Source organism: Cryptosporidium muris, genomic scaffold (assembly GCF_000006515.1).
Source record: "Cryptosporidium muris RN66 scf_1106632353999 genomic scaffold, whole genome shotgun sequence".
Taxonomy (NCBI): Eukaryota; Apicomplexa; class Conoidasida; order Eucoccidiorida; family Cryptosporidiidae; genus Cryptosporidium; species Cryptosporidium muris.
Genome location: NW_002196571.1, coordinates 904453 through 918366, shown reverse-complemented (window position 1 = coordinate 918366; position 13914 = coordinate 904453). Strand labels below are relative to the sequence as shown.

The 13914-nt window shown below is 26.0% G+C and overlaps 5 protein-coding genes across 5 annotated transcripts, besides 12 other annotated features; 2 read left to right on the top strand and 3 right to left on the bottom strand.

The window, feature by feature from the left end:
- Positions 1-2: 2 nt before the first annotated feature.
- Positions 3-3113, bottom strand: CMU_026450 (formin-like family protein; the record flags this gene model as incomplete). The annotated part of the gene is made up of 1 exon (XM_002139950.1): positions 3-3113. The coding sequence occupies one exon, from the start codon at positions 3111-3113 to the stop codon at positions 3-5; it is 3111 nt and encodes a 1036-aa protein (XP_002139986.1).
- A 118-nt stretch (positions 3114-3231) lies between these two features.
- Positions 3232-3261: a sequence feature (AT_rich).
- Positions 3262-3308: 47 nt separating this feature from the next.
- Positions 3309-3385: a sequence feature (T-rich).
- A 189-nt stretch (positions 3386-3574) lies between these two features.
- On the top strand, positions 3575-6142 carry CMU_026440 (HEAT repeat family protein; the record flags this gene model as incomplete). The annotated part of the gene is made up of 1 exon (XM_002139949.1): positions 3575-6142. The coding sequence occupies one exon, from the start codon at positions 3575-3577 to the stop codon at positions 6140-6142; it is 2568 nt and encodes an 855-aa protein (XP_002139985.1).
- Positions 5996-6032: a sequence feature (AT_rich).
- Positions 6046-6080: a sequence feature (AT_rich).
- Positions 6143-6328: 186 nt separating the features above from the next.
- CMU_026430 (protein kinase domain-containing protein) lies at positions 6329-8344 on the bottom strand (the record flags this gene model as incomplete). The annotated part of the gene is made up of 1 exon (XM_002139948.1): positions 6329-8344. One exon carries the CDS (start codon positions 8342-8344, stop codon positions 6329-6331), a length of 2016 nt encoding a protein of 671 aa, XP_002139984.1.
- Positions 8345-8596: 252 nt separating this feature from the next.
- Positions 8597-8807: a sequence feature (AT_rich).
- Positions 8808-8912: 105 nt separating this feature from the next.
- Positions 8913-9093: a sequence feature (AT_rich).
- A 66-nt stretch (positions 9094-9159) lies between these two features.
- Positions 9160-9326: a sequence feature (AT_rich).
- Positions 9327-9565: 239 nt separating this feature from the next.
- Positions 9566-9643: a sequence feature (AT_rich).
- Position 9644: 1 nt separating this feature from the next.
- Positions 9645-9664: a microsatellite.
- Positions 9665-9882: 218 nt separating this feature from the next.
- On the bottom strand, positions 9883-10841 carry CMU_026420 (uncharacterized protein; the record flags this gene model as incomplete). Its single annotated transcript, XM_002139947.1, has 3 exons — positions 9883-10533; positions 10635-10718; positions 10800-10841. The coding sequence occupies 3 exons, from the start codon at positions 10839-10841 to the stop codon at positions 9883-9885; spliced, it is 777 nt and encodes a 258-aa protein (XP_002139983.1).
- Positions 10535-10577: a sequence feature (AT_rich).
- Positions 10842-11037: 196 nt separating the features above from the next.
- Positions 11038-11116: a sequence feature (AT_rich).
- Positions 11117-11233: 117 nt separating this feature from the next.
- Positions 11234-11263: a sequence feature (AT_rich).
- A 126-nt stretch (positions 11264-11389) lies between these two features.
- Positions 11390-13771, top strand: CMU_026410 (uncharacterized protein; the record flags this gene model as incomplete). Its single annotated transcript, XM_002139946.1, has 1 exon — positions 11390-13771. One exon carries the CDS (start codon positions 11390-11392, stop codon positions 13769-13771), a length of 2382 nt encoding a protein of 793 aa, XP_002139982.1.
- Between the last annotated feature and the right edge of the window lie 143 nt (positions 13772-13914).

Here is a 13914-nt window from a genome sequence, read left to right as displayed (position 1 = left end):
ATCTAAGATTCACGAAAACCTGGAGTTACCAAAGTAGGAAGCTTAGGCGGTGGGTGTCTTAAAGGTAAATTAGCTTTACTTTTATTTCTTTCTGTATGTATTATTTTTAAATGTCTATCTTGAGATTTTTTTGGATTATATGAAATATCAGATAAATCAACAGATTTACTTAAATAAGAAGATTTGACTTTCTGTGAAATTCTAATATTATCTTCACTTTTTGCAATAACATTAAATTTATTACAAGGATGGTTTAGTGATGACTCTAAACCTAACTTACCCATATTATTTTTATTTTCGGAATTATTATTTCCTGAATTATCTTCACATTGCGATTTTTCACTCCTAAAACTACTTGAACGATTCCTTATAAGTGTGGGATGTCTACATGCACTCCATTTACAAGCTTGATTTCTCGACTTCTTAGGTATGTTTTCATTACCATTTGAATTAGAACTTATTAGACTTTTCGAATTTATATCAGTTCCATTAAATGGACAATTACTCACTGATATGTTATTATTATTAGGAAATACCATTGTTGGGTCTACTAGCAAAGAAGCAAATTTCTGAGGTTTTTCCTTAACTTCTTTACAACATGATGTAAATTGAACTATAAAAGTATTTAATGTTTCAAATAATGGTTGGATTGATAAATTTTTATCTGTTGAAGAGATATTTTGACCAAAATAAATTGCTGTATCAGCAACTTTTTCAACAATACGATTGTATCCTTCAACTAAAGCATCTAAACGCCTCGAGTAAGAATCAAACAAATAATCCACTCTATCATTTGCAAAATAACTCTTTTCAGTTTCTAAAATTGCTAATTCCTTTTTCATATCACTAATATTATTGTACAACATATCAACTGATATTTTTGAAGCTTGGGATACGGCTGGCATATCATTAACAAGTAAATGTAAATTTAATTGTGGAGCTGCTATAGTTAAATTTGCCACTAAAAAATGCAAAGATGTTAATGAAGGATCAATAACAGTTTTGAATTCAGCTAGACGTAAAAGAGATACAAGTGAAAATCCCTTAGTTTCTAATAAAGACCAATTAATAGAACCTGTATTTGCAGCATGTGCAAAGGATGATGTTGATGTTAAAGTTTCAAAGCTAATACCGTGATTTACATAGTTTCCCCATAGTAATACTGCCTTTAATATAAATTTAAGTTTGTTTGAATTCCTCATTTGTTGAGAAGCAAGAAACAAAGTGTTGAGATTTCTTTGTATATCAAATTCTGATGCATCTAAAATATGTTCAAATTTCAAAAATCTTAATCGAGCCATAGGATTTGAAATATGTGAGAACCTGAGTAAAAATTGTTCCAGAGGATGCAATTCTTTTTTATTATTCTTCAATCTTTCTATTTCTAAAGTAGTTGGTAGAACTTGTTCAATTCGTTCATAATCATCTAAAGTCAAATTAGAAATCTTAAAGGATTGCAAAACTTCAATAATATAATCAATTGGTACTAATAAACGTGCCAATACTATTGCAATATTCTGAGCTCTCTTTTGAGATAGTGATTGTAAAGGAATTTGTTTAATAGGTGCTGGAATTAAAATATTTGAGTTCTTACTTGAATAATTTGAATCAGTAGAATGTAAAGGTAATTCTTGCTTTAATGACATATTTACTTCATCATTTATTATGCCTGATATATCTTCAACAGAAGATGAATTAGGAAGAAATGATGGAATTGGTGATGTAGATGTACTCATTGATGGCTTTGTAAAAACTCTACTTAATGTTTCCAAATTTACAAGTGTATTTGCAATATGAAAATCTGATAAAGCCGGTGAAGTTGACATTGGTGATAATGATGTAACTGATAATGGAGTATTAAAAGTTGGAGAGGATGATGGGGATATTTGGGGAGAAACAGGGGGAGATTGACTATTCAATGGAGCATACAAAATCTCACGAAAAATACTTTTCTGAGCAGCTTCATCACTTAAAGGATTCCAATGTATACGACGGCCAAGAGGTAAATTTTTGCGATTTAAGGATGGTATTTTTATCGATTTTTTTAAAATCACTTTGGATTTAGAACCAGATTTCATATGAGCTGGTAAAGGAGGAGCTTTACCACGAATTACAGAAGTTGTAGAAGCTGTTGTAGATTTATTAGACAAAGGTGTTGTGTGTCCATTTGAAACTGGTTTATTTGGTTTAGGTGTTCTAGTATCAAATGTATCTGGAGATATATCTATATCTGAATTTTCATTATTCATATTTAAAGAAGAATTTAAAATTATAGAAGATCCCTTATCAGTGGTATCTTCTATTTCCTTATTACAAATGCTTACATTCTGAATACAAGATATTGAAAATTTAAATTGTTTTGTGATATTTTTCTCACTCTTATTTATATTATCTAATTTATCTCCTAAGTTCTCCTCAGTAACTTGGGATTCATAAAATGTATTTATATTTTTGTCATTACTTATATTTTTATCAGTTAAATTAAAGTTATTATCACCAATATACCATGTTCTACCTATACTAGAATAAAGAATAAAATTTATTGTAAAATTATACGATAGTTCTATTGGCTCTGGTAAAATTAATATAACATCTTCATTAGTAACTCGTAAAATATCTTCATCACTTATACTTTTTACTAAGCAGTACAAGCTTATATCCAAACTCCTATCATAAATCCTTAAAATCAGCTCTCCTTGAAAAATTAAATAAGTAGTTTCACCATTATCTGCATTTCGTGAAAAATCCACTACAAGAGATGAACAATTTAAATAACCACAAACTTTGCACTTATCTTGTGTAGTAGCAGATATTATACTATAAAATGATTCTCCATTCTTAACTAAAGTTTGATAATTTGCAAGTCTTTTTTTATTATGTATATTCGATAAAATATATTCTTTGAAATTCCCAGATTTAGAAACTGTATATAAATCTATACTTAATGAGTTTAAATATCCTGGTATATGATCAAATATAGCACTTTTGAGCCTATTTGGCTTATAAAAAGTTATTAATGAAGATAAACAGTATGCTGGATGCTCTTCATCATCTTTAGTATCGCTATTATCTGGTATATTCCCCAATATACGATTTACAAAGGTTGAAATCATAATAATTATTAAAAAAATCTTAAAGTCAATTTTCTTAATATAATTAGAGAGACCTTAAGATCCAAAACATTGACATTATTACTATATTCCCAAACCACAGTTAAATTGAAGCTGGTAGTATATAAATTAAATTAAATATATAAATAAAGTATGAGATGGATGAAATAAATTTAACAATACTTAATAACCAAATACAAAAGGAAAAGAAGAGGAGGAAGGAAAACAAGAAAAAAGAAGAAAAATTAAAAAAAAATTAAAAAAAAAAAAAAAAATGCCGCTCAAATTGGCTCCACTAATTTTCAAATACCGTTATAAATGAATTATTTGAGAATAATTTCAGCTATTTATTTATATTACAAATAATATAGATAAACTAGTTTAAGAGTATAGTATATTTTAGACTTTGAGGGAGTATTTGAGATTGTATAATTTTGTCAAATCGATGAAAAGTTGAGAAATCAATGTTCTCATCCCTAATCTCTAAATTTTTCAACGACTTACCATCTAATTTTGGTTATAATATAGGTGAAAAGGTCGAAGAATATATTCCAAGCTTATGGGTACATTATAGAGGTTTTAAAAAGAATAAATTAGATACTCCATGTAGTATTTTCATATATGATAAATCATCTAGTACAAATCTTGAATCTCTAAGATTTCTTGATAAAGATACAATAAGAAGATTAGTAAAAACTCAGTTTCAAAGGTGTAGAAGTCTTATACATCCTTCAATAATAAAAGTTTATGATGCTATAGAAGTTGATAATCATTATTATATAGTTACAGAACCATGTATATCTTTATATTCATTGTATTTATTTGGGAAATTTGAATTTAAAATGACTGATGATAGTAATAATTCAAAGCCTTATTATATATGGTTTTCTAAAGACTGCACTTTTGGTATTTATGACATAATGAAAAGCTTAAAATTTTTACATAATGATGCAAAATTAATACATGGAAATATTAATCCATTAAATATTTACATAAATTCACAAGGATACTGGAAATTAGGAGGTTTTGAATATTGTTTACCTTTACATGAAGCCTCTTCAAACTATATTGAAGATATTAAGAAATGGAATATTGCTTATAATGTAGTGGGATGGAAATTTCCAAATAATACAAGAAATCCTAAATGTTTAGATATGTGGTCTTTAGGAGCTCTTATTTATTGGTATTTTGATGTATCTCAAAATATAAAACTAGATGAAGAATTAAATATAGATAAAGGTGATAATTTCATGAAATCACTGAAAAATAATAAACCTAATTTAAGAGAGAATATCTTGAATTTACCTTATACAAGAGATAATATATTATCATTAGAAAAGAATATACTTCCATTATGGATTCAAGATTGGGTAGGAGGGCTTTTAACTAGTATAAATACTGGAATTGAAGTATCTTTAAATGATGGTATAACTTTAATATCACGCTCATCACCTATTGTTGAATTATTTAATCATTTAGATGAATTTCAATTAAAGACAGACCCAGAACGAGTTACATTTTGTTCTCAGTATTTACAACAGCTTATATTGAGTATTAGATCAAATACAGATATATCTATAAATATTATTATTGGTCAAAGATTATTGACAAAATTACTGGATACTTTCCCACAATATACATCTAATATTTTTCCAATAATAATTTCAATTTTAAATGAATTTGATAACAGAAAATGTCCTGAATTTTTACTAAAACCTTTTTTATCAACTTTGAATAACTTATTAACCCAGAATGATAGATCTATTCGCTATACAATTCTTAAGAATATATCAAGTTATTACGATTTTATAGAAGTTGATATTCTTATAAGTTGTATTGATCCAATGGTATTGGGATTTCATGATACTATGCAACTAATTAGAGAGACAACACTTCAAAGTATGATTTATATTATTCCAAAGCTTTTATCATGTAATAATAATGAGACAGAATCTAAAGATAATTCAACGTTACTAAAATCAAGTAAATCCTCAGATTTTATTGATTCAATAAAAGAAGGTTGGAAGAAGAATAGTGCTGTGATATTTAATACTTTTAGTACTGGAGATCAAATTCAAATTGCAGTTAATAAATTAGTGAATGCAATGTTTACACTTGCTAAAGATCCAGAAGTTATAGTTCGAAGTAATACAGCTATTTGTTTTGCTAAATTACTTTGTATATTGCCACAAGAATATCATATGGCTATACTTAATAAAGTTTACTTGACAGTAATAAAGGATAATTATCCAATATGTAGAAAAGCTGTATTACAAGCCCTCAATTCAACAGTTATATATTATCCTTGTAATGTGATTACTCAACTTATTCTCCCTAATGTATCTATATATGGATTTATTCAGGATAATTATGAAATAATGCAGATTACAGCGGATTTAATTAAACATATTGCTTTTATTTTAAGTGATTATGTTAAAAATAAAAATGAAACTACAGAACTTAATGATATAAATAGTTTAGAAGCTGTTGATGATAATAATACTAGCAGTAAGGATATAATATTGGATAATACAGAGAATTATTGTGGATTTGAATATTCCGGATCAAATGAAAAATTACATGATAAAATTATTGAAAATAATAAAGAAAAAACAAATGGAGTTGGTAGAAATAAACTTAATTATATAGGTAATATAGATAGCTCACAAAATTTGAATTCAGATAGCTGTTGGGATGATGATTATTTATTTGATTATATAGGGACAAATGAAGCAATAAAATTAGGAACTACAGTAACAACTATTTCATCTAATCTACTTAATAATAATTTGATAGATATTGATTCTAGAAGGGATGAATCTCAAAGGGTTATTAATTTAAATGTGGCTCATAATTCAACAAGATCTGCAAAGCTTGATGTAAGCATAAATAATAAAAATACTATAAAATTACAAAATAAAAGTACAATAGATGCTAATTTAAAGTTTAATACTATTAATAATAATAATAGTAATTCAGTGAATATTATCTTAAATAATGATGATTTTTGGAAGGAATTTGAAGGAATATAATTTAAAATGGAAAGAATGATTTTTTTGTAAATTGATACTATACAAATATATGTAGAAATAATAATAAAGTGATTATTTCATGAATACTAAAGTAATATGTAAAATATTACTTTTTTCATATTTCACACTATAAACATAAATCTCATTTAAAATAAATGCTTAATACTTAAAAACTTTTCATATACTTTACTGACCAAAAAAAGTTAAAAGATTCTCTTCAATATCCAAAATACTAGTTTGATATAAATGTTCAAATACATTAGCAAGATGCCGAAAACTTGGTCTCTGATCTACATTTGTATGCCAAGTTTTAAGTATAATTGTCCTTAATGCGTTTGGTATATTATTAGAAATTAAAGGACGTCTATTACCATACCCAACAGCTGCTATAATATGGGTAACAGATAGTTCTTCATGTGGTATTTTCCTTGTGAGCATCTCCCAAAGTATCATACCAAAACTATATACATCTGCTGCTTTAGTAAATCCTTCTCCTCTTAATACCTCAGGAGCCATCCAATGATGTGTACCAATACATCCTAGCATTTTTGTAGTTTCTAAGGGAGATTCCATTAATGTAGCTAATCCAAAATCACCAATTTTAACATCACAATTATTTGAAAGCAAAACATTACTGCTTTTCAAGTCACAATGTAACACTCCATGTTCATGTAAATATGCCATACCACAACAGATTTCTCTTGCTATCCTCAAAACATGAGTAGATGTCATTGAAATACCCTTAATATGTAGTAAATCAAATAATGAACCACAAGGTACTAATTCTGTAACTAAACAGTATAATGGTGACATTACAACACCAAGAAACAAAGTTACATTTGGATGTCGTAATCTTGATACAACAGATAGTTCTGAATAAAATTCGCGAGCTAATGTAACCTTATCTCTTTTTCTAAAAGCTTTAACAGCAACAGTTATACCTCTAGTAATCCAAGTACCTCTATATACTCTTCCATATCCACCTTCCCCAATTCTGCAATGTAATCTCAATTCGTTTGCAGGAATCTCAAATGTCTTCAAATATTCATCATCTATAAGCCTCTGAGGTGAAAATGATAATCTACGAATACATCTTAATCTTAATTTTAATAATAGAGAAAAGGACAAATTCAAATATTTTGCATGACATTTGTTTTTTATCCCCATATCTTCAAAATCTTCAATATGTATATCTGGTAAAGTTAAACCATCAACCTCATGTTTTACAAAAATATAACAATATTCTGGTAATCCAAGACAACTCACAAAATATGCAACCTGAAGAACATTCCAGTCAAAGCAAATTTCTGCAGAATGACTAGGACAATAATATGTTGGTGATTTAAGTGTTGGATCATTACCTATTGGAGTTAAGTCATCATAACAATTTGATATTTCCTTCTCTGGAGATTCTTCTTCAAAAGGAGGGGGAGGTATATCTTTATCACAGTTAAGTCCATGAAACATACATGGTGATACAGTTAATGGAATACCCCATAAAACTAAAGGACCACCCAAAGCTGTATCTCCTATTGAATGACTACTACTTGAACTTGAGAATGACTTAACTGAACTAGATGTAGCTAATATTGAGTTATTTCCAACTCCAAAGTTACAATTTATATTATTTATACTTTTTATAGAATTCATAGATTCACCACTTTGAATATTAAGAATTCTTTTAATTTCATCTTTCCATCCATCAAATAATAAACGACGTTTAACAAGTTCACCATTCATCCATTCACTTGTATATAATAAACCACTGTGATGAAATATAATACCAACTCCATGACGATCATTATGTGAAAATTGTCCAATATATTTTATTGCACTTCCAATAGTCTGCATTCCATATCCATGTCTCTCATCATTAATCCACGTCCCTTCAAATCTTTGACCTGTATATTTAAGTAAAACACCCCAACCATTTCGTTTGCAATTAAACCATTCACCTGCATATGCATCACTATTTGAATATAAAAATACACTTTGTCCACATTCTTCAACTTTATTCTCTTTCATTTCTTTATATTGATCTCTAGGTGTGTCTATCTGAATTTCTTTATCTATATCAGATTTACTATCCTTATCTAAAATAGATTCATTATTTTGACGTTTAGGAGAATTAAAGTCATGATTAGATGTATTATTCAAGTAAATCTGTTTAAATTCTGATAGAGCTTGCAAAACTCTTTTCATAACATAATATAGAAGATCTTCACGTATGTTGTAGCATACATGCTATTAGTGCATCATAGCGCCATATCTTAGTTTTAGTTATAGTTCATATTACAATTTTAATTTTATGTTCTTATTAGGCGGTACCAGAGTAACATTAATCTATTGCATCACACAAGAATGGATAAATAGATAGCATATTAAAAAGGATTAATAACATGCAAAACTTTTTAGATCCTAATTTACATTAAATACTATCTGAAGATTCACAACTTTTATAGTATATTACTTAATTACAATATATATCAGATATTATAATATATAATAAAAAATTAAAATTATGAAGACTCTTAATTAAGAAGTTATTTCTATCTGAATATAGAAACTTATAAGATATATTTTAAAAAATAATAAATTAAAAAGTATTGAGTGATTATAAAAATATAAAAAATTTATTTTTATATATTTTCATCTATATTAAATACCTAGACTTTATAACAGCTTGATAATATTTATTACTTATTGTATTACACTTAATTATTACTTAATCGAAATCACTACAAAATACATCTACAAATATCTAAAGTAGTTTTTTTAATATTAAAATTCATATCATAATATATTAAAATATATATTGGTATTATTAAATTGTTCAATGACTTTATACTAATAAAAATTTAGTATTCAAATACTTAAAAAAATAGAAATTACAAGTTAGATTAATTAATTATAAAATAATTGAATATCTTAAATTCTATACATATAAAAAAGATCTATTCATTAATTAATAGACAAATATATCATCTAATATTACTGTGAAATATCCAATATCAATGTTTAATTTCTTAAAATATTAATATTTGTTCAAATATTTATAAAAATGAACTTAGGATTATTTGTTTTTATATAAGCATATTTGATAATATAAATACAATATAGTATAAATAAAAATATTAATATTATTTGAGATAATAAATAATTTTTGAAAATTTATTATATAATAGTATTAGTGTAAACTTAATACATAATATATACACCCGATATTACTCATCATTACTGTATACAAATCTAAATCCAATATAAACATGTATGACTTTAAATTTATTAGCTATTTAAGAGTACCATCCTATAAAAAAATTGTATTAACATTTGTATTAATATCTTATAACACAGTAAATATTACTAATCATAATAATATTTGAATTTCAAACATAATCTATATTATATCTAATTTCATTAAGCTATTTTAATTTATTTATATTAATCATCTTTTAAATTATTATCACTTTAATAAAAGTCTCTTTTATATTTATATTTTTTCTATATATATATATATATATAATAAACATAGATAACTTTGTTATCCAATGTATATAACTATGGATAATATTAAGCTAATTTCCAAAATGTTTATATACTCATTTAACAAAATCAAATTAACTGTAAAATTATTTATATCAATATCATTCTCATAATTTGATAATATACACTTCTAAACTTATCCAGTATCTAAGTACTCAATTATAATATTCCAATAAAAATCCTCCTATTTATTAAAGTCATTTTGTGGTATATTGAGATTTAAGATACCATATATGACGTCTTCCACCTCTAGCTGTTTGATAAGCAATTTCTTCTACAACCTTCTTAACTAATTGTTTTGGCTGAAGTGTCCTATCTTCAATTTCTTTTATTGATACACCTTCACTACCTTTTTCTTCAAATATCTTGAATATATGTTCTTTTAGTGATTCAATATTATATTCTGAAATATTTATATTAGAACTTGATGATTGTCTTTTTTTAGTAGATATTGTGGTACTTATATTTATTCTTTGATCATCCATATTAGAATTATAATCTGTAGATGATTTATTATTATAGTAAAGAAATGGTTGTGATGATGATTCATAAACTGCACCAACAATTCTTTTAGTATCCTCAATAGTTGAATTCTGCTTTAATGTATTTTCCTTTATTTTCTTCCTTATGTCTTCATTTACTATACTACCTGATCTTTTTAGAGGATATATAGTAGATGGATACATAATCATTTTTTCGCCTGATTCATCTATACAATTCATAAATAAGTAGCCATTGCGAGATGTATTTCTTGAAGCTTTGCTATTTATATTAAACTTATCATCAACATTACTATTTGAACTAGTACCTATTTCAGTTAACTTTACATTCTTAATTTGCCATTCTCCCTATAATTAAAAAAAAAAGTAATATTAAATAAAATATTATAATAGAAAGTTGCATAAACTCATATTGCTAATATATTTAATCTGAACTGAATTCAACTTACTAAACCATCACTATTTATTGAGAGGCATCCTATTTGTTCTCCGGGCTGGGCATTCTTTATTAAATCTACTATTGAAGTAGGAATCTAAATGAAAGCTCATATTTAAAAGCCCTAAGTTAATTTTTCATTGTTTATAATATATTATGATATAATCCAAGATCATACCTTCAAAATAAGTTGATGATCTGTGCATAGATGCAGATTCATGCTATATATATATATACACTGTATATAGTTAATTTCACGCTTTACTAAATTCTTTTTTAGAATATAAAGAACCCTAAGGTAGTCTCCTATAGGATTCGCGCTAATAAAACCTTTATCTGGATCTGAATTAGGGTTTTATATAATAAAATAAAACCCTAAGAATTTTGTTAATTATAATATCTTTACTTATTAGGACATAATAAAATTATTAATATATATTATAGGATTTATGTTGATATTTAATATAATATATATAATTGAAAATAACAATAATTCTAAAGAAACCCTAATTTCTATGTTAATAGAACTAGATAATTAGAACCACTGAAAGTAACTTTATGTTATAGAAACTTAGTTTTATATATTATTTGAACGATGGAATATCTTATGTCTTATATTTAAATTATAAACATTTATTATAACCTGGTAACTTTGATTTATAGCGCATTCTGCTTATTATATTTAGAGGGTTTACATTAACAAAATAAAAAGAAAATAAGAAAGGAAAATAACAATAGGGAAGTAAATTAAACTTTTCTTAATTTTTAATGGAACAAATTATTGATTACAACTCTAATTTTATAGGTAGCTTTAGTAATATTTGTGAAGAATTTAAGAAGAATAGTAATGTTTTTAATTATAACGTTGTAAGCATATTAGGAAGTCAAAGTACTGGTAAAAGTACATTACTAAATTTATTATTTGGTACAAATTTCCAAGTACTAGATAAGATTAATTCTGGATACTGTCAAACAACGAAGGGATTGTGGATAAGTAGTAACTATAAGGTAATTGATAACTCTATTAATAGTAAAAGTCCACTTTTAATTTGGGATGTTGAAGGTACAGATAGTTTGGAACGTGGTGAAGATAGATTAACATTTGAACATAGAGCAGCACTTTATTCGCTTGCAATATCAGATTGTTTAATATTGAATATACCATTAATGAATCTAACGACATTTAGCTCATCTAATTTTGGTTTACTTAAGGTAATTATAAATGCATGGTTTAATCTGAAATTCGAAGATAATGGAAGAAGTGAAAGGACTAAAACAACTCTTTTATTTACTATTAGAGATGTGAGCTGTTCAGATAAACAAGAAATGCTAGAAAATAAAATTAATCAAACAATTTCATTATTATGGGATAATATATTGAAGGAAAATAGAAATAATAAATTAAACTTAAATACCCAATATAAAGATAATACCTATAACTTAGATTCTATAAGTGATATTTTTGATATAAGGGTTTATGGAATACCTTCATATCCAATTGATAACAAGGGTTTTGAAATTACTATTGAAAAGATCCGTAACGACTTATTTAATGAAATTCTTCCAAGTAAATACAGCAGAGGAATTCCAAATGATGGTTTTGCATACTATTGTGAATCTATTTGGAAGGTAATAGTTGAATGTGAAGAATTGAATATTCCTTCTCAAATACAGCTTTTATCTCAATATCGTTGTGAAAATGTGAAATGTGATATTGCAGAACATTGTGAAGAAGAGATTCAAAGTTATTCTAATATAATGGAGAAAGGAAAGATTTCATCTAAAGAATTTGCAACATTAACATTTAGAATACTTCATTCTAATTTAGAGAAATATTTTGAAGTAGCAGCTAGATATTATTTACAAACAGCTCAAGAAATAGGAGTATGTTTAACTCAGATAATATTTTATGAATTCCAGAAATTGATTGAAAAACGAGCAGCAAAAGAACGATATTTACTTAATTCTGATGGAGATAATATTGATTCCCTTGAAGAATCCAAATTTAACATGACTTCTTGGATTCAGGAGAAAATGAAGAGATTTGATTTATTTTTATTAGAATGGACAACTGAATTTTCACCTCTGATTAACCAATTTAAAATTACAAATATGGTTATTGATTGTTGTGTTCCGGATATAATATTAATTAAGGAATCTTCTGAAGGAAATAAGATTATTGTAAATTACAATATTTCATCCCAACGTGATCTATATAATGAAACACTTGAATTATATGCTCATAAAATACATCAAAAAGCTATACAAGAGTTTTTTGAAATTCTCTTAAAGGATATTATTAAAGGAATCACTCCACTAGTATCAGAATATATTATGACAAATTCTAATATGACTCCATCACAATACTGGGATAAAACAAAAATTTCAATGAGTGATCTTCATAATATTTTAGTTTTAAAGTTTCAATCAAAATGGGGTGAATTATTTACAAATTTAAATGAATATACAAACCAAGCTGATAAATATTTGAAGATTAATCAAGAAGTAGCTTTACAATTACTAATTCAATTTAAAGTTTTGTTGGAACAACAATCTAAATTTTTTCATCTTTATGCAATACAAAGGTTTAAAAAGATTTTTGAATTAGATAAGGATGGTATACCTAGACAATGGATTGGTGAAAACCCTGAGAAAATTAAACAATACTATATTGAATCTAAGTCGAATGCAATATTAATATTTGATATTATTAAGAAACCTGAAATTGATCAATTTTTCAATTCAATAGAAAATCTTGATACTAGAATAGCAGATGAAAATATATCTTTTGATCTTGATACCTCAGAAATTCCTGAATTAGAAGCTAGGGCTATAGAAGAAATGGCAAATATATGTGCAAAAGCTCAACTACTCCAATCTACAGGATCTCAACCACAGTATATTCCATGGTGGATCTATCTCTTGTTAATTATTCTTGGCTTTGATGAATTTACTTACATAATATCTTCTCCTATTCTCCTTACTTTTATATTACTATTTTTCACTTCAACATATGCCTATTTTACGGGGAATTTCTTTATATTTCTTCAAATTGGCCATAAGCTTATTGCTTCTACAAGTAAAATTCTACATGGAGCAACTGGAGTAATATCATCAGCTCTAAATTCTAATGATATAAATGGTAGATAATATATCATTAGAAACTTCTTCTAAAGAACTAATTATTTAGATATGTTCATAGAATTAGTGAAATCTACAACACAATACTAATGTGAATATTCAAATAATTTCTATATCAGATATCTAAGTTCAAATTAATCATATAGAGGATT